General features: G+C 33.1%; 1 protein-coding gene and 1 long non-coding RNA gene across 28 annotated transcripts in view; one reads left to right on the top strand and one right to left on the bottom strand.

Annotated features, from left to right (window-relative positions):
- The window catches only part of LOC136031053 (collagen alpha-1(XVIII) chain-like), a 442,617-nt gene that overhangs the window by 318,228 nt on the left and 104,762 nt on the right, over positions 1-19,627 (top strand). For all 27 annotated transcript variants that reach the window (XM_065710278.1, XM_065710277.1, XM_065710270.1 and 24 more), the window contains 2 exons: positions 415-552; positions 15,357-15,465. In XM_065710278.1, coding sequence (XP_065566350.1) covers positions 415-552; positions 15,357-15,465 — 247 coding nt within the window. The remainder of the gene's footprint in view (positions 1-414; positions 553-15,356; positions 15,466-19,627) is intronic.
- Positions 11,911-19,627, bottom strand: part of LOC136031057 (uncharacterized) — a 56,745-nt gene continuing 49,028 nt past the window's right edge. Inside the window, exon 3 of the long non-coding RNA XR_010618421.1 lies at positions 11,911-12,040. This is a non-coding gene — a long non-coding RNA (uncharacterized LOC136031057). The remainder of the gene's footprint in view (positions 12,041-19,627) is intronic.

Here is a 19,627-nt window from a genome sequence, read left to right as displayed (position 1 = left end):
TTTAAGGTTTATATTTTGAGATCCTTTTTGCTGGAAATAAAAACAAAGTTTTGTGATATCTGAAGCTTTCTTGGAAAATGTGTTTCATTCTCCTCGAAAATAAGCCATTTTTATTTTTACATCGCAATGTTACACCTTCCTCAAATGCTTAAAAATAATTTTTGTGGTGACAAATGTGATTTGGAATTTTTTCCAGGGCTCTTAAACTCTCAAAATTAATTTCATTTTTTTCTAACATAAGTTCTACCGTTTTATGTAACCTATCCTAATCTACGTCCATTCTATGTATAATTGTATATATGGGCTTACATTATATATTAGCACACGTTTTATCTTTCGGCTCAGTCCTCTTTTAATCGAATGATATCTAGAGTTAGTTCATTCCGGTTTCTCATTTCTGTTTTATCTTTCAAGGGATACACCGGTGACTCATGCAGCTGTAATATATCATCTGTAGCTGAAGATGTCAAATTCAAACTCCTTGAACTAATTCCAGCTGGACCAAGAGGACCACCCGGCCCAGAAGGAAAGCAAGGTCCACAAGGACCTAAAGTAAGTTCTGCTAGTCGCACTCAAGTAGCATAGCTAATGTTAATTATAAGAAACCGGGAATATAGGAAATATAGCTACAAAAAATTTGTGACTCAAATGGGCTCTAATACACAGAATTCTTCTTTGAGGCTCATGCATTTATGGATTACAAACAGTTAGTAAAGTTAAGTAAAAGAATAGGAAATTTATACTATAAACAAAAAACGTATAGACAAGAAATAAAAAAGTAATTAAAACAAATCAAATTAAAATGCATGTCAGGATAGAATTCCAAAACAAAACACAATTCTGATCATTGTCAATGTCTATGCTAGGATCTCTTTCTTGACGCAAATGCAAAAGTTACTTAAACAAAAAAGAAACAGAACCATCGTAAATAAATTTTATAAAACATGAAAATCTAGGCTTTCTAGTTGGCTGAATTTGCAATCCTAGATACTTTGATGTTGCTTTTGTGCTTAAAACCAAACTCCGCATCTTGATGAGACCTGCTTGGAAACAAAAGTCCCTCTAAACATGTGCGGAGTCATTAAGGTCTAGCGTCATTAAGGTCAGCAATATGATAGAAAATTCCTTGCTTAAGGCTGCTCAGCGAGCTGGAGTAAATTTTAGGTTTTCCTATTGTCTTAGCATGTTTCAGCTTGTTTAGGGTTTCATACGCTGGAGCTGATTAGAATATCAAAAACTTGTCAAAGTTTTCTTTAAGGCTTTTTCATTAAGTATTATCGTTTCACTACCTCTGTCACTACTGCTAAGATCTCACTGCAGCTTTAAGCCGTCTGAGGCTAACACAACTGCACCTGCTCTCCATCATGTCTACTCAAAGTTTTACTCTTTATCCCCTTCCCATGGAGTTCCTATTTCATATAAATTTTTCCTTATGACCTCTTCGTACCATGGTCGGCGGCGAATTACTTTTCATTTGCTCCACATGGAACGCCAAAAAGCACCATCTTTGGCGATCTCTCATCATTTATCTGTGGAACGTGGTCTAGCGATCTAGACCTGTTTTTCATAATAGCTCTAGGAAGTGGAGAATTAGAAAGAGTAATTTGATTTAATGTAAGACAGAGCCCTTGCTTTTCTAGGAAAGAAAAATTTCTTTTATTTATCTTTTGGGAGACGATATTCATTTTTTCAAAACATTTATCTCAAATTGATTAATGCTAATTTCCTATATTTCTTGAAATAGCTGCCAAATTTGTTATTGGATAACTGTCGAAAAAAACTGTCGGAGTAACATTATTCAACTAGTCCCAGGTTCTCAAGAATTTTGAAATGATGTTTTTATCTTGATGACTTCATAAACAGGATCTAAATGGAAAGCTACAAAGTTGGATTAGTCACGTTTGACATCATTTTTGTCCGACATCTGTCTTTCTTCATTTCTAATAGACATCGCCTTAGTTCTCGTAAAGGATAACCATTGGCAGCTCTGTTAAGCATGGTTGCCAAGTTGCATTTCTCATGAAAGTGTTGGGCTCATCATTTTACTCCTGATCAGATCTCAGTTTAAACTATTTTTAATTCAAAAGTTTTATGACATCAAAATTATCTTTTTTCTAATCGACTGTCAGGTGATTCACGAGCCCCTTGCCATTCCTTAGGCTATAGCAACGTTTTCAAACGAAGCAGATAAAAGATTTGATAAAATGAAATATAATGCAATTTGGAATAAGCTGTATCCAGAAATAAGATACTACAAAATAATATGGTGCTAACATCTGTAATTGTGTTAATAGGAAATGCTTTGGCTTTCTCCGCCAAATACCGACTGCTACTTTTGAAGGCAATGTCTGATTTAATGTTAATTACCGTTTTTCTCTCCTGAGTGGTGGTTTTAATCACCGTTCAGTCCAGTTTTTCATCTGGGCTTCTTTTTCTTGTGCTGTGCCACCGTTAGTCAAGACGACAAGTCTTAAAAACACGACCAACACGTTGGCGCTTAGCTTGCTTTGATTACCTGAAGAAAGTAATATCATTATGATAGTACTTCAAAATAACCTTGGTACGGTGCTACTGATGCATCTAACTGGAACTGGTTCCCTAAGGAGCTCTTAAATCAAAGCCAGTTTGTTTATGGTCTTTTTGTTTAGTTATAATGATGCTGTTCATTTTTAATAATATTTGTTGTCGAAAGAATTTCATACATTCAAGATAATCTCCATTCTTTGATACTGTCGTTTGATGTGTTTTTTTGCACGACGCTATAACATCTCAATATTTTTCACCATGCAAAATCACATAGTTGAAGTATGTTGAGGATACGGCATGCACGTTGGTCCACAAAGGAATTTCTTTGGAAACAAAAGTCCATATTTCACTGTCAGCCATATCCTTCAAAAAGATCAAAAAAGGGGGGAAGTCATGGGCGTAGGAGTGGGGGGAGGGAAGGGTAAAAAGGTGCCACCATGAATAGAAGATGAAAAATTTACCAATTTACAATTTTAATTTAATGATTCAAAATAGGGACAGAACTACAAAACTGGGTTGATGACAGGCCTCAAAATCCCCTTGCCAGCATTAACCTCTTCCCCCAACCCAAAAAATAACAAATAACAAATTACGCTTAATTTTTGGATAAGCCATTGAGGGCTTTGGTCTTTCCACCCATATCACATATTTTGCCAGATGACAGATTTCTCCTTCCCTAACAAAATCTTACAGTTTAACATGAATATTGGAAATTATAGCAAGCCGGTGTGTTATCCTGCATAGAATTTACAGTCAGCTTTTCACTGTAAAAGGTGAAATTGGTTTCAGAAAATAAGCAGTTGATTGTCTCTTCTGCTTCTGTTATAAAAATTGGCCCATACCTACTCCGGGTGCCCGTAAAATAGATCGTACACATTTTGCTTTTAGGTGGAATTAATTTTTACAGCATAAATTGAAACTAATTTGCAAAAGAAAACTAAACATTCTATTTGTTTCAATGTCACAGCATTTGGGACATTTTCTTTTACAGTTTCTGTCTTTGGGAGAGATTAAAAAATTACCCCTACATCTTTCCCTGTGAGCACCGTTGCACACACAATTTTGCAACGGGCAGTCCTTAAAAATCTTTTCTGGAAGAGGAATGAGCAAAAACTTAAGATTCCCTCTCCTCTTCCCTCAGGAAAGTATCTTATCTTTTTCCAAATATTCCAAAATTGCAAAGCTTTTGCATAATTTTTGTCTGCAAGTGTTATGTCACCTAAGTTTATTTTTTACAGTAAAAAGAGAAGAATAATATGGATAGATCCTCAGTATATCCTTTGTTCACATATAACCACAAATATACGGCCGTAGAAGAATGATTTTATAAAACCTTACAAGAATATTAAAGCTAAGCATTTGTAATTGAATCAGCAATTTGAAAATTGTATGGCTGTGAAAAGTTTCGTATAAGAAATGAGTAGTATATAGAAGTATGGTTAGGAACAATTTAGTAAATACAGCCAAGGTGTTCATAAACTTGTGTAAGCCTTCAACTTAATAGAGTGTGAAAATATATAAAAAGTGTAATATTTAGCAGCAATACAATCTAGAAAAAGGCTCTATGGGCAAATAAATTGTTTTCAAACATTTATCCCCATTACGTAGAAAATTTTTAAACCCCCTGCAAAAATGTGAAAGTTTCCAATGGAGATTGTCTGGGGATTCGCAACAAATCTGTATGACAGTTAAAATTACAGAAAAAATGGTAAAACTGTTACATTTTAAGTGGAGATCTGGTCGGATACGAAGTTTTTTTTTTTGCTACAGGCCTTGTGGCTCCATCATAGATGATGATTCGCCGCTAGTCCTGGTAATTTTCTTATTTTCCAACACAGAGGTATTTGTTATACCTTCTTGAACGCGTCAAGGGAAGGATTTTCCGGGATTGCCTCTGTCGGCAATCTATTTCATGTGGCAACCCATCACCGGGCAAAACTCGTTTTCAGATAATCTTGGCGGGGACTACCCTTCTCAAGGTAGTCCTGATGAGCTATATTTTGGCGAGTTTATTGCAAGGGCTTTTTTTTATTAGGAACAAGCTTCGATAGCTCCTCTGATGGAGGGTTATGCATGTTCTTGCAGAAAACCGACATGGAAGCCATGTCGAGGCATTCCTGGATCAACTGTGGGGTTTTAGCTTTCGTGTTGCCAGAGGCTACTGGACGAAATGATCTATTTTGAATTTGTTGGAGTTGAGCAATGTGGCTTTTAGGCTCACCAGCGATGAGAGGTTATGCGTATTACATGACAGGTCTGATGCACGAAATTTAAAGTGGCAGAATAGACTCATTCGGGAGAAGACATTTGCATCTTAGGATAACTCCTAGTTTCTTGGAGAAAGAGGATCTAATTTTACTGAGATGCTCAGTCCATGAGATATCCTAAGAGAAATTAATTCCAAGCAGGTGCAGTGTGTCAACTCAAATTATCGCCTCTCCTTTGGAGACAAAATCAGGATGGGCGCACGTATGCCTTTGAAATTAGGAGCTCTTTCGTTTTCGATGCGTTCAAACTCACAAGCCATGCATCTGCCGACGCCTTAATTCTCTCCGGGTCAGCCTGAAGCTCCTTGTGGGATTCTCTGGGATCTTCGTATTTTGCAATTGATGTTTTTGTTGTCGTGTCAAAAGCAAAGTGGTCATGTTTCTTTACAAGGTTGTCCCCTAGGTCGTTTATGAACATCAAGAAAAAATTGGACCAAGAATACTGGGTGGGCTTCTGATATGAAGCCATCGAGGACAACTTGCAATGATCGTTGACGAAGAACGTCAGCAAGTACCTCAAATAGTTGACCATCAAATCCATAGGCTTTCAGTTTACAAAGAAGTCCCTAGTGCCATATACGATCAAAGGCTCTTGCGATATCAAAGGAGAGAAAGCGAATATTATGCCCCTAAGAAAGGAGCTCAGACTACCCTTGATACTGTGCAATCCGACAGTATAATGTATACCGTTTTCTGCGAAAACCGTGTTGTTTGTTTGCCAACAGGAGATGTGACCCACGGTATTGGTAAAGGTTCTCATTAATGACGCTCTCATGATCTTCACCTATGCAGGACAGCACACCTATTGGACGATACGATCCTACATTAGTAGGGATGGACTCTGCCTTTGGAACAGGAACCACATAAGCAGTTTGATAACCATAAGTTTGCGCCTGGGCCAAAGCCTTTACCTAATTTTCAAAAGCTGAGCTGAAAGTATTAAAAAGTGCGAAGATAAAATGTTGTTTTTCAATCCCTTAATAACATCCCTTTTCATTATCACAAAAATATCTTCCTGGCCCCTAATCACGTGATGAATCATTCATAGTAAATCATTTTCTATCTTGCTCTATCTTTATTTGTCATCGGTGGGGTGGCTGACAGACAAAATAAACCTGGCTGATCAATTTTAGAAATTGTATTAGAAAACTTTACGCCGTCAGATCCGAATTTTTTTTGGCATATGTTCCGGAGATTTATCTTTCACATGCCACGTTTTGAGGAGACAAATTTGCCTCTGCAATCTAATATTTTTTGTAGGAGAATGTATTGAAAAACTATTCGTCTATTTGTCATCTTTTCTTCAGATATCTTCCAAAATGTTGTGACTAACTGCGCATTCCTCTTTCTCTTTAATTATTACTACGTACATTTCAACTATTAAAAATCATTTTCTGGTATAAAATTTGCTGGTGAATTTGCTATTAGTTATCTCTCGTGCATTATGATCTTCAGTCTCAATCGAACTACGAGTATTTTTATGATTCTAATATTCATGTCGCATCTTTCCGCCGTTCTTTCTTAACATAAATATAATCCATAAAAATAATATATATATATATATATGTATATATATATATATATATATATATATATATATATATATATATATATATATATATATATATATATTAAGTATTATATATCTATATATATAAAAATAAGTTGTCTGTCTGTGTGTCTGTCTGTGGATCAGGTGACGTCATGTTTCTGTGTCAGCTGACGTCATGAAGTTAGTTGTCGTCATTTTTGCTATGACGGTGACGTCATTAAAGATATTTAAGACATATATGTTCACGTAGAAATCTATTAATGTTTAAGTTTAAAATGACTGATGAACTTACAATGGCAAAAGCCGATGAAGATGCTCAAAGAGTCTATGCCAAAAAACTTGCTGCTGATAGAGAATGTCAGAAAAGAAAGCGTGCCGAGGAATCAAAAGAACAGCAAGGAAACAGGCTTGAGGCTAAAGAACGTAAAACCGCGCAGTTAGATGAAGATCCACCTGGACAGCGAGAGTCAAAACATATCAAAACTGAAAATGATAGCGATGATGATTGGGTTTGGGATTTTGACTCGGATAAGGTCATCAATGCCTACCAGATTTTAGTTAAAAAAACAAAGGTTCGGCGATATGTATTTCATAGTGAAGCTGAAAAATAAAGAAGAAAAAGAAAACTGAAAAAAGAAAAAAATGTAAAAAACTAAAAAATACTAAAAACATATATATATATAACATAGATATGGAAAAAGAGAGATTGTTCATGACCTGTCCACCCACTCTTCGCGCTAAATTTTAACTTTGTTAGATTTTAAGAACGACAATTAAAGAACAGCTTTAGTCATAAATGCTTTCAGCATAGCACCCTGGAAAGGGGTTTCTGCCTTTTTAGTTTTAATATTTCTCTTTGTTTTTATAAAAAAAGATTTTATTTTTCATTTCATAGGTGTTGAAACCAAAAAAAAAAAGTTCAAAATACGACAATTTTTACTCGCTATATCATTGACTCTGGTGTTACATATTGGTGCTTTTGTCATATTGGTGTCATAATTGTCATATTAGTGTCATTTGTTTATTGACATTGGTGTTACGTATATCTCTTTTGTATTAACCATCATGAGGGACATAAATAAGTATATATATATATATATATAATATATATATATATATATATATATATATATATATATATATATATATATATATATATATAAATATATATATATATATCTATATATATAAAAATAAGTTGTCTGTCCGTTACGCCAGATTATATCTTATCTATATATAAAAATGAAACTAAACTGAAAAGCAAACTGAAACTAAAAATGTAGAAACTGGGAATTGCATAAATATTTCTATATATTTTGACAATAGATTAAAGTAATTCGAAAACCTTATAACAGATATTTATAATTTTGGGTTTTATTATAAATTGTCGAGCGTTTGCATGCTTGGTACGTAAAATTTTTTTCTAACATCAATGTTAGAATGAACACTGAAAAATTGAAAAACATTGAAAAAGGTAGAATGTTACCAAAAAGCAAAACCAGGCTTGCGGTTCAAAGAGAAATGGCCAGATTAAGAATGTGCAATTTACGTCAACGAAGCGTAAAAAAACTAAAAAAAAGGCAAAAACTACAAAAAAAACTAAAAACTAATAAAAAAAAATAAAAAAGCTAAAAAACTAAAAAAACTAAAAAAACTAAAAAAAGGTAAAAAACTAAAAAAAACTAACTACAAAAAAAAAACTAAAAACTAATAAAAAAAATAAAAAAGCTAAAAAACTAAAAAAACTAAAAAAAGGCAAAAACTACAAAAAAAACTAAAAACTAATAAAAAAGCTAAAAAACTAAAAAACTAAAAAAAAGGCAAAAAACTACAAAAAAACTAAAAACTAATAAAAAAAAATAAAAAAGCTAAAAAACTAAAAAAAACTAAAAAACTGAAAAAAGGTAAAAAACTAAAAAAACTAAAAACTAAAAAAAACTAAAAAAAAGGAAAAAACTGAAAAATAAGCTAAAATAAAGGTAAAAACCAATAAAAAACTAAAAAAAAACTGAAAAAACTAAAAAAGGCAAAAACTACAAAAAAAAACTAAAAACTAATAAAAAAAAGTAAAAAAGCTAAAAAACTAAAAAAAATAAAAAAACTAAAAAAAGGTAAAAAACTAAAAAAAATAAAAAATAAAAAAAAATAAAAAAAAGGAAAAAACTGAAAAATAAGCTAAAATAAAGGTAAAAACCAATAAAAAACTAAAAAGAAAAAAAGGAAAAAACTAAAAAAAATTTTCATCTAAAAAACTAAAAAAAACTAAAAAAGGTAAAAACTAAAAGAACTAAAAAAGAAAAAAATAAATGACGACACTCAAAGAGAAAGCGACCAGGACAAAAGGAATGTTCGATTAGCAATCAACAAAGCACCGGGACACAGGGAGTATAAATGACGACCAGGACAAAAGTAAAAAAAAAAAACTAACAAAACTAAAAAGAAGGTAAAAACTACAAAAAAACTAAAAAGAAAAAAAACTAAAAACTAATAAAAAAACTACAAAATCTAAAAATCTAAATAAACTAAAAAAGAAAAAAAAAGGAAAAAAATAAAGGAGAAAAACAAAACTAAAAAACGAATGTATATACAGACCGGGACACCGGGATACAAATGACGACCGGGACACAGGGAATATAAATGACGACCGGGACACAGGGACACAACTACAACGGGGACACCGGGGGAAACAGGGGGATATAAATGACGACCGGGACACCGGGACAGGGAATGGTCGATTAGCAATCACCATCAACAAAGCTCAAGGGCAATCATTAGAATCATGAGGTATAGATCTGAATACAGATTGTTTTCCCATGGACCATTATATGTTGCATGTTCAAGAGTCGGTAAACCTGACAATCTATTTGGATCAGGTGACGTCACCTGAAAAAACTGGATCAGGTGACGTCAAAACTGAAAAAACTAACAAAAGGCAAAAACTACAAAAAATACTAAAAACTAATAAAAAAAATAAAAAAGCTAAAAAACTAAAAAACTTAAAAAAGGCAAAAACTACAAAAAAAACTAAAAACTAATAAAAAAGCTAAAAAACTAAAAAAAACTAAATAAAGGCAAAAACTACAAAAAAAAACTAAAAACTAATAAAAAAAATAAAAAAGCTAAAAAACTAAAAAAAACTAAAAACTAATAAAAAAAAATAAAAAAGCTAAAAAAACTGAAAAATAAGCTAAAATAAAGGTAAAAACCAATAAAAAACTAAAAAAAAAACTGAAAAAACTAAAAAAAGGCAAAAACTACAAAAAAAACTAAAAACTAATAAAAAAAATAAAAAAGCTAAAAAACTAAAAAAACTAAAAAAACTAAAAAAAGGTAAAAAACTAAAAACACTAAAAACTAAAAAAAAACTAAAAAAAGGAAAAAACTGAAAAATAAGCTAAAATAAAGGTAAAAACCAATAAAAAACTAAAAAGAAAAAAGGAAAAAACTAAAAAAAAATTTCATCTAAAAAACTAAAAAAAACTAAAAAAGGTAAAAACTAAAAGAACTAAAAAAGAAAAAAATAAATGACGACACTCAAAGAGAAAGCGACCAGGACAAAAGGAATGTTCGATTAGCAATCAACAAAGCACCGGGACACAGGGAGTATAAATGACGACCAGGACATAAGTAAAAAAAAAACTAACAAAACTAAAAAGAAGGTAAAAACTACAAAAAAACTAAAAAGAAAAAAAACTAAAAACTAATAAAAAAACTACAAAATCTAAAAATCTAAATAAACTAAAAAAGAAAAAAAAAGGAAAAAAATAAAGGAGAAAAACAAAACTAAAAAACGAATGTATATACAGACCGGGACACCGGGATACAAATGACGACCGGGACACAGGGAATATAAATGACGACCGGGACACAGGGACACAACTACAACGGGGACACCGGGGGAAACAGGGGGATATAAATGACGACCGGGACACCGGGGCAGGGAATGGTCGATTAGCAATCACCATCAACAAAGCTCAAGGGCAATCATTAGAATCATGAGGTATAGATCTGAATACAGATTGTTTTCCCATGGACCATTATATGTTGCATGTTCAAGAGTCGGTAAACCTGACAATCTATTTATATGCAAAGACAATGGGACAGCAAAGAATGTTGTATATTCGCAAGTTTTACGTAGTTAAAACCATATATATATATATATATATATATATATATATATATATATATATATATATATATATATATATATATATATATATATATATATATATATATATATATATATATATATCTATATTCACAGGTGGGACATAGGGACACAACTACAATGGCGCGTAACTATTATGGCGCGTAACGACTTACGCGCGCGGGGGGGCTTGGGGGGGCGCGAAGCGCCCCCACCAACTAGGTGTTGGGGTGGCGCGAAGCGCCACCCCAACAGCTAGTCTATATATATATATATATATATATATATATATATATATATATATATACATATATATATATAAGTATATATATATATATATATATATATATATATATATATATATATATATATATATATATATATATACTTATTTATGTTGACAGAAATTAGACATAACAAATCAATAAAGGTGTTTTTATTGAAGTGAATATTGCTAGTAGTTAGGCACTCAGAAGCGTAGAAATCTGATTTGTCCCAGAAACTTAAACATTATTGGCAAAATACTTCGTATTTTCTTGGAAACAGGTGCTGGGGCGGAGGGTAGCAGTCGGAATATATATATATATATATATATATATATATATATATATATATATATACTTATTTATGTTGACAGAAATTAGACATAACAAATCAATAAAGGTGTTTTTATTGAAGTGAATATTGCTAGTAGTTAGGCACTCAGAAGCGTAGAAATCTGATTTGTCCCAGAAACTTAAACATTATTGGCAACATACTTCGTATTTTCTTGGAAACAGGTGCTGGGGCGGAGGGTAGCAGTCGGAAGACTGTTGTCTACCGCTCTTTCCTTTTTGGCCCTGTTTTTACGATTTTTCACACAATTTCATATATTTTGAGCGCTTGACCAGAAAAAGTTTCAAGGAGGTTCTGATGAGTTTAGCTATTTTTCGTTCTTTATAATTTGAAATTTTATAGCTTCCTAGAATAAGCCATTGTACAGGAAAAAATTAAAATAGCAAGTGATATTCCAAAAAAAGTGCTTATCTTTGAACTTCTGTTTTCTTTTTCTTCATTGGTCTACACATGCATTCAAAACTTGTTTTTCGGGTGGAACGCAGTGTTATCTTAAATTTATTACCCGATAGTGTACTAAGTTTCTTTTCTGGTTTCTTATTTAATATGTAGGTTTATCTTTGGAATTATCCAATTATACAGTTTTCTACAAACTTATTTTACACCGTTCTTCGTTTTCATCAAAATTTATCTGAAATTGTTTCTCATTTTACAACCATTTGCACGTTATATTTTTTGAAGTTGTGTATGAAGTAGTATAAAAACCACATATGTGTATTATTTTGCCGAGAATCTATCAATCTTGAATTAAGCAGGAAATTCGGATACTGCTATTTTATAATTATTTTGATTTTACCAACTGTGGAACTAGACAAACTTGGATACGATTAACGAGCATTGATCAACGAGCAGCAGCTTGCTTAGTTGTCTGGAAATCATCTCCCTCGATTTCTTTTCTCTGAAAATTGGTAAAAATCGTTTTGAAAATTCAACCTGAAAGAAGATAAAATGAATGTAATAATTTCAACTCTTACCAGAACTCTTACCCCCCTCCCCCGTTGGACAGTAATGTTAGCATATATACCTGCTGATAAGAAAAAATTGGATAGCAAGCATGTAAATTGTTCTCTTGTTGGTAAAGATTCTTTTTTCACTGATGACAATTATTTATCTTTTACTTTATTTAGTTAAGATCTTTTTTCTCATAAGTTAATTCTTTGTAGATTGTTAAATTAAATAATTCCAAATCGAGGGTAGATTTTTCTTTGAACTTTTTTTTTAATTTGTTTCTGTGCTTTCGTTTTTTTCCTATGAGTTTATATTTTTTTTGTAACTATCAATTTTTGTGCCGTCCAGTCCTTCGTCAGTAAATCATTTTCAAGGCATTAACTTTTCTGTATCTTGAACAGTTTTTTTTAACATTCCGTTCTAATTAGAATGCCTACGGAGACAGACAAATTATCTTGTTTCTAATCCCATTCACTGATGGGTTTTTTTTTTCCTTTTTTTCGTCCAGCAAGGTGTCATTCTAAAATATGCTACTTAAAAAAAAAGACGTTTTATGTAGCCATGAAATGCTTCATGGTCTAGTGAAAAAATGTATAATTTGGCATTTGAATCAATAGTTCAAGTAACCAGACGACGATATATTATTCGTCCAACGATTATTCGTCCGATAGATAGAAGTTCCGCGATAGAACTTCAACAAGCTTGACTCTAGTTCGACATTGTGGAGTGATATTCATGAGAGAAAAATTTTCAAGTATACTTGAAAATTTTCCATTATATTGGTAGAACCAGCGTGTGTTCCCCGGGGAGACCCTCCAACGAGGTTGACTCTAGTTCGACATTGTGGAGTGACATGCATGAGAGGTGTAGCATAAGTGGGAAATGGTAACGACGGTAATGAAGGGGGTAAAATTAACCATGACTTGATGCCCGCTTAATTAGACTATCTGTCTTGGCTTTTTCTACAATTAGCCATGACTTGACTTGCCCACAAATATTCCAGTTTTAATTCAAAACTACCTAGAAACATGGCAATCTGAGGTTTTTATCTTTTAATTGTTATTGGTTTCCTTGAAAAAATCGTTATTACTAGCTATTTCTGGAAATCAGATATTCTAAGCCACGATAAAGTCAAGATTAAGGTCGACTAATGGTCAATAAAGGGAATTTATTTAAATTAACTCTAATTTCACGCTTGATGGCCTACGTAATAAACCTACATCATAATGCTACAAAAGACTGGACCAAACAACGATGGAGCATCGATTTAAATAATGAAAATTTAGAGTTTAAACTTCAATTACTGATGAGTCTGTGGAATAGTCAATTGAAATATAATCCTGAAGTCCACGCTATTCTGTAAGTGATTCCACTTTCCAGTCTTAAGGGTCTATTCAGAGGAACCGATATTGTCTCGTGAGAAAAGATAGAAAACACTTTAAAAATCAAAAAACGTTCACAGACTTTTAAATTTATGCAAGCATTTTATTTTGTACTACTAAAAGAAAAATCCTTGGGTGAAATTGTTTTACATAAAATTATAGAAAAAAGCTTCAAAAGTGAAACACTTTAATCTCTAATATGTCTTGTGGCACTAGGTTAGGGCATTTCTAGAATATTTTTCAAAATGTAACACAATATGTCATAATTTATACTAGCCCCTAGCGTAAAGAAAAAGAAATAGGCTGAACCATAGTTAATTCTGTGTGGGCTTTTCCACAGTTTTTCTTTTTTTTAGGGACACCCTTTAAGGCAGAAGGAGATTTAAAAAAAACAAGGGGGGGGGGTAAATATATTAAAATGTGGAAAATCATTAAAAAATAATAAGATGCTTAAGTTTCCGGGGGACGGCCTTAACCTTGTGTATATACCTGGGAAGACTATTTTTAAAACAAAACAGTTTTGTCTTTGTCGAGACTTAATTGGAGTCTAAACTAAATTTTGTAGGTTAAACAACCTTTCAGAGTGAGGCTGGTATCTCATGTCATTGTCATCTCGTGTCGTGTCATAGTATCCCTTGTCATTTTATTACTTATTCTTAAATAAGTGAGCTGTAAGATCTAGCTAGATAATAACGATTAAAGCCATGAAATATAGATTGAAAAGAAGAAAAAACCTAGAGAAGATAGAATATGGAACAATTCAAAGAAGAAAATTCATCAAATAGTTAAATTAAATGGGAATTAAAAATCGCTTAAAGAATTCGTCTAAAAAAATGAGACATTATAAAAATGCGTAGAGGACGAGAGAATGACAAAGGGGACACTTAAAATTATTCAAGAACTTAAGGAGAGGGATGGAGGAATTAGCTAGTTTAAGGATGCTTGCTTGAAGAATTGGTTTTAATGGCCAGAGTTTCTAAGTTTTTTGAGGGGCTCACTTTTGATATTCTTCTAACAAATTTTCTTAATAGATAAATCTTCTACAAATATCCAACGATTAGGGAAATTGTGGTCGATACTATTAACCACGACCATAAGTTGGCCCAATAAAGTATCATATGGAATATCACAACAGGTATATCATTGGTTTGAAAAAAGCCATTGATTTGAAAATTATGTAGAAGATTACTAAATAAAATGTTAGGGTTAACTAAATCAAAAGGTTTTTATCAAGTCAATAAGAATAATACTAAGCAAATATTTGGTTTCTCAAGGTTTCTTATAATCGTGTTGAATAAGAGAATTAGAAAGTGAGTTATTCTTTTCTTTAGGCTACCCAAGCGTCGGGATTCAGTCTTAGATTTGATTTTTATTACCATTAGCCATTCGCAAATGAAACTTCTGTAAAGGCTAGAAAAGAAAGGGGCCAAAATAATCGGACAAAAATTGTCAAACGACAGTCTGAGTCTTTGTCTTTTCTTGAAAAATTTCTGTGAAAGTCCTTATTTTAAATTCGATTAATAATGTAGCTTGGATGAAATTATAGCAATAGTTGATAAACAGTGACTTAACCTTACTATAAGTCAGGGATCTTTGAAAAATTTGCCTTAAACAGTTTTTTCTTGTCTCAAATCTGATAAATAATGTAACTAAAAAATGTGTTTGAATGATTGCTGAATACCAGGGACTTAAGCTTACGGAAAAACCCTAATCAACTTTACCACCGAAATGCTCGATTCTACTATCTATGTATTAGAGAATATTAAGCTATGATTCTATGCTAGTCAACTTTTGCTGCTTTTCTGTCTGATTTTCCTCCAGTTTCTATTTTGCATAATCAACAAATGCGAACGGATAAACACAAGACGTACGATGTCAACACTGCACCTAAAATAATAATCTTAAATGTTTTATTTTAGGGTATTGGTGGTCCATCTGGAGAAATAGGTATAAAAGGAATCAAAGGAGAAAAGGGAGATCAAGGTGACCAAGGCCCTCCTGGAAAAGATGCTCTTCCAGGATCTAAAGGTATGAGTGCCATCTTATCAAATTAGAGAATCGATATTGAAGTGGATAAAAATCCTTAAAACCATTTTTCGATGTGTGAGGGCTACAAATTAAAGGACCATAATAATTGAAGAAACAGTTATTCTTTAATATTTACGAAGACTAAATTTTACATATTTTGATTTGAAATATATTCTGCCAGCGTTATAACTGATTTACAGATAGCTTTTTGGACGATTCCAGAGGTATGATCCACGTTGCTTGTGAAGGATTATGAAAGTTAGTTCTTGAATGAGACTTTTATCGTAGAAAGAAATTTAACTAAAAAAACGTATTGTTATAACATAAATGGTAGACATAGGCAAAACATTTGAGGATCATAGGAACTTCGTGGGAACGGGTGTTCAGAATTTTTAATAATTGTCATTGAGATCCCATACACCTGGAATTTAACACTTTCTTGTCCTTTTTCAACCTTGAATATAGAAGAATATTGATTTACAATTTTATCGCAGGGATATTAATAATTGTTTAGTTTTAATCGCTTGGTTGTTTGAATAAATGCATTTTGAGTTTTTTCGTTTTTTTTATTTAAATAATAAATTGACCACCAGGAATCAATACAACCAGATTTGTTTTCGGTTGACAAAGAAGTTCAGCATAGAAAGTGTCTTTAAAACGGTCCCCTTAGACTCCTCCTCCCTCCCAAGTAAAAAGTTGCAATTTTCATGATTCCTTGGTCGAATATTATATCAAAGTTTCTGCTGGGTCCCTTGGCTGTTAATTTACAGCCTTACCTGAGAGATGCTCTTTAAGCAAGCGGGATGCGGCTAGTGTCTTTTGTTTAGTTCAACACCCCCCTAAACATTCCCTGAGTGTTTTAACTCAATACCCTTATTTATTTGTAGGATATTGCAGATAGGCAATTTTGCAGATAGGATGCATATAATGCCTTTGGATTCAGTTTAGCATCTCCTTTAACATCCCTAAAAGTTTATAATTGATACCCTTAGTCGTTCCTGAGGTAGTACAGATGCACCGTTTTAATAACCTGGATCCTCTTATCGCCTTTTGATTTAATTCAACATCCCTTGAAAGTTTCAACCTAGCACTGTTGGTCGTTCCTGAAACTTCGAAGTTAAGCAGCCTGGATGCACATGGAGTCTTTTAATTTACTATAACATCGCCTTCAACATGGACTGAAAGTTTCAAATTAATAACCTTAATCCTTTCTGAGATATTGCAGATGCGCCCTTTAGAAAATATGGAATATACATTATCTTTTGATTTAATTGAACATTCCATGAAAGTTTCAATTAAATGCCGTTAGTCGCTCCTGAGCGATTGCAAATAGCTTTTGACAACCTGGGTCCACTTAGTATCGTCTCGTTTAGTTAAACATCCCCTTCAACTTGCCCTGATAGTTTCAACTTAATGCTTTTAGCCGCTCCTGAGACATTTCTAATGCGTCCTTTAGACAACATGGATGCAAATATAGTCTTTTGAATTAGTTCCACAGTCCATGAAAGTTTCGACTTAATACTGTTAGCCGTTCTTTCTCGGAGAAATGTCATTTTGACACCTGTACGAATTTAAAGTTATTTGATTTGGTGCAGCATCCCTCTTAACATTCGCTGAAAACTTTGACTTAGTGCCCTTACCCATCCATCAGCTATTATGGATACGTCTTTTTGCAATACTGGACACTCTTCTGTCTTAAATTTAGTTCTACACCCTTTCGATATTCACTGAAAATTCTAACTTAATACCATTAGCCGTTCGCGATATTTTGCAGATACATTTCTTTGACAACAACCTGGATGCATATAGTGATTTTTGATTTGATTGAACATGCCTTTGAAGTTTCAAATTTATACCCTTAGCCGTTTCTATATATTGCAGATACGCCCTTTTGAAAATACGGATGGACATAATATCTTTTTGATTTAGTTTCCAGACCCACCTTAAGATTCCCTGAAAGTTTCAACTGAATACCCTTTTCAGTTCCTTAGATATTGCAGGTAAACCCTTCCGACAATCTGGATGCACATTGTGTCTTTTTATTTAGTAAAACATCCCTCTCAGTAGAATTTCTTCCGCTTAATACCTGTAGCCGTTCCTGAGATATTGCATGTACAATCGTTTTTCAACCTGGATGCATATTGTGTCGATTTGTATAGTTTAACCACCCTCCCTCCACATTTCTTGAAAAATCCAACTTTATACTCTTTGTGGTTCCCTAGATATTGCAGACTTCACCTCTAAACAACCTGGATATGCATAGTATCTTTCGATTTAGTTAAAAATCTCCTTAAAATTCCCTAAAAGTTCAGTTTAATACCCTCAGGTATTCCTGAGCTATTGCCGAAATGCCCTTTTCAGAACCTTGATGCACATAGTGTCTTTTTGTTTAGTTTCTTTTTTTCAATATCCCCCTCATCTTTCCCTGATTTCTTTTTGTTTTAATACCTTAGCCGCTCCAGAGATATTGCAGATACGCCTGTTTGAAAACTTGGATGCAAATGGTGTCTTTTGATCTAGTTCAAAACCCCTCAACATCCCCCGGAACTTTCAAATTAATTAACTTAGCTGTTCTTGAAATATTACAGTTATCTCAATTTTGACAACCTGTATGTGCATAATGTCTTTTTAGATGTACTCTTTTGACTACTTGGACGCTCATATTGTCTTTTGATTCAATTCAACATGCCTTGAGAGTTCCAATTCGGCAATTTTTATTTCGATCTGTAACCATTTTTAAGGAATTTCAGACTATTTTTGAAATTCATATATTTTTTTCGCAATGAACTTTTACTATTAAGATTAGCCAAAATACAATTCTTGAATCTGCTTGAAATGGTGGTTGTTCCTCGCTTGACAGTTTTTTTTTCATACCGGGTTTTAAAAGTTATGCTGGTTCTTCCGCTGCAACCGTGCTTTGTATTTACAGAGGGTATTTTGATTTAGTTCAAGATCCCCCTCATTATCAAACAGTTCGTGGTAACGAACTGTAGTAAGGAGCGACCCGGCTCAATAGTAAACGAAACTCTAAAAAACGGAATTTTGATGCTAAAATATCCATCAAAAGAATCGGATTTTCATGCTGATTTTAAATATATAAGTTTCATCAACTTTAGTCTTTGTCATCAAAAGTTACGAGCCTGAGAAAATTTGCTTTATTTTGGAAAATAGGGGGAAACACCCCATAAAAGTCATAGAATCTTAACGAAAATCACACCATCGCATTCGGCGTATCAGAGAACCATACAGCAAAAATTTCAAGCTCCTATCTACAAAAATGTGGAATTTCGTATTTTTTGCCAGAAGATAAATCACGGATGCGTGTTTATTTGTTTGTTTTTTTCCCAGGGGTCATCGTATCGACCAAGTGGCCCTAGAATGTCGCAAGAGGGCTCATCCTAACGGAAATGAAAAGTTCTAGTGCCCTTTTTAAGTGACCAAAAAAATTGGAGGGCACCTAGGCTCCCTCCCAAGCTCTTTTTTCTCCAAAGGCAACGGATCAAAATTTTGAGATAGCCATTTTGTTCCGCATAGTCGAAAACCACTATGTCTTTGGGAATGACTTACTCCCCCACAGTCCCTGAGGGAGGGGCTACAAGTTACAAACTTTGACCAGTGTTTACATATAATAATCGTTATTGGGAAGTATAGAGACGTTTTCAGGGGGATTTTTTTGGTTTTGGGGGTGGGGCTGAGGGGCGGGGGCTATGTGGGTAAATCTTTCCTTGGAAAAATATGTCATGGGGGAAGAGAAATTCAATGAAAAGGGCGCAGGATTTTCTGAAACTACTATAAAAAAAAACAATGAAAAAATAAACATGAAAAAGTTTTTTTCAATTAAGGAGAAAGTAAGGAGTAGCATTGAAGCTTAAAACGAACAGAGATTATTACGCATATGAGGGGCTCTAAATATACTTTAGCATAAATAGCGAGGTATTTAGGAGGAGATAAATACCTGCTTTTTATGCTAAAGTATTTTTAGTAATTTCAACTATTTACTATACGGCCTTTCTGATTCAGGGGTCATTCTTAAAGAATTGAGACAAAACTTACGATTTAGTGTAAAGAGCGAGGCATTAACGAGGGTACAAACCCCCTTATATACATAATAAAAAAATATAAGAATATGAAAGTTTGTTACGTAAGTTAATTCTTAAGTTAC

Source organism: Artemia franciscana, chromosome 9 (genome assembly GCF_032884065.1).
Source record: "Artemia franciscana chromosome 9, ASM3288406v1, whole genome shotgun sequence".
NCBI classification, from domain to species: Eukaryota; Metazoa; Arthropoda; class Branchiopoda; order Anostraca; family Artemiidae; genus Artemia; species Artemia franciscana.
This window is presented reverse-complemented; position numbering and strand designations above follow the sequence as displayed.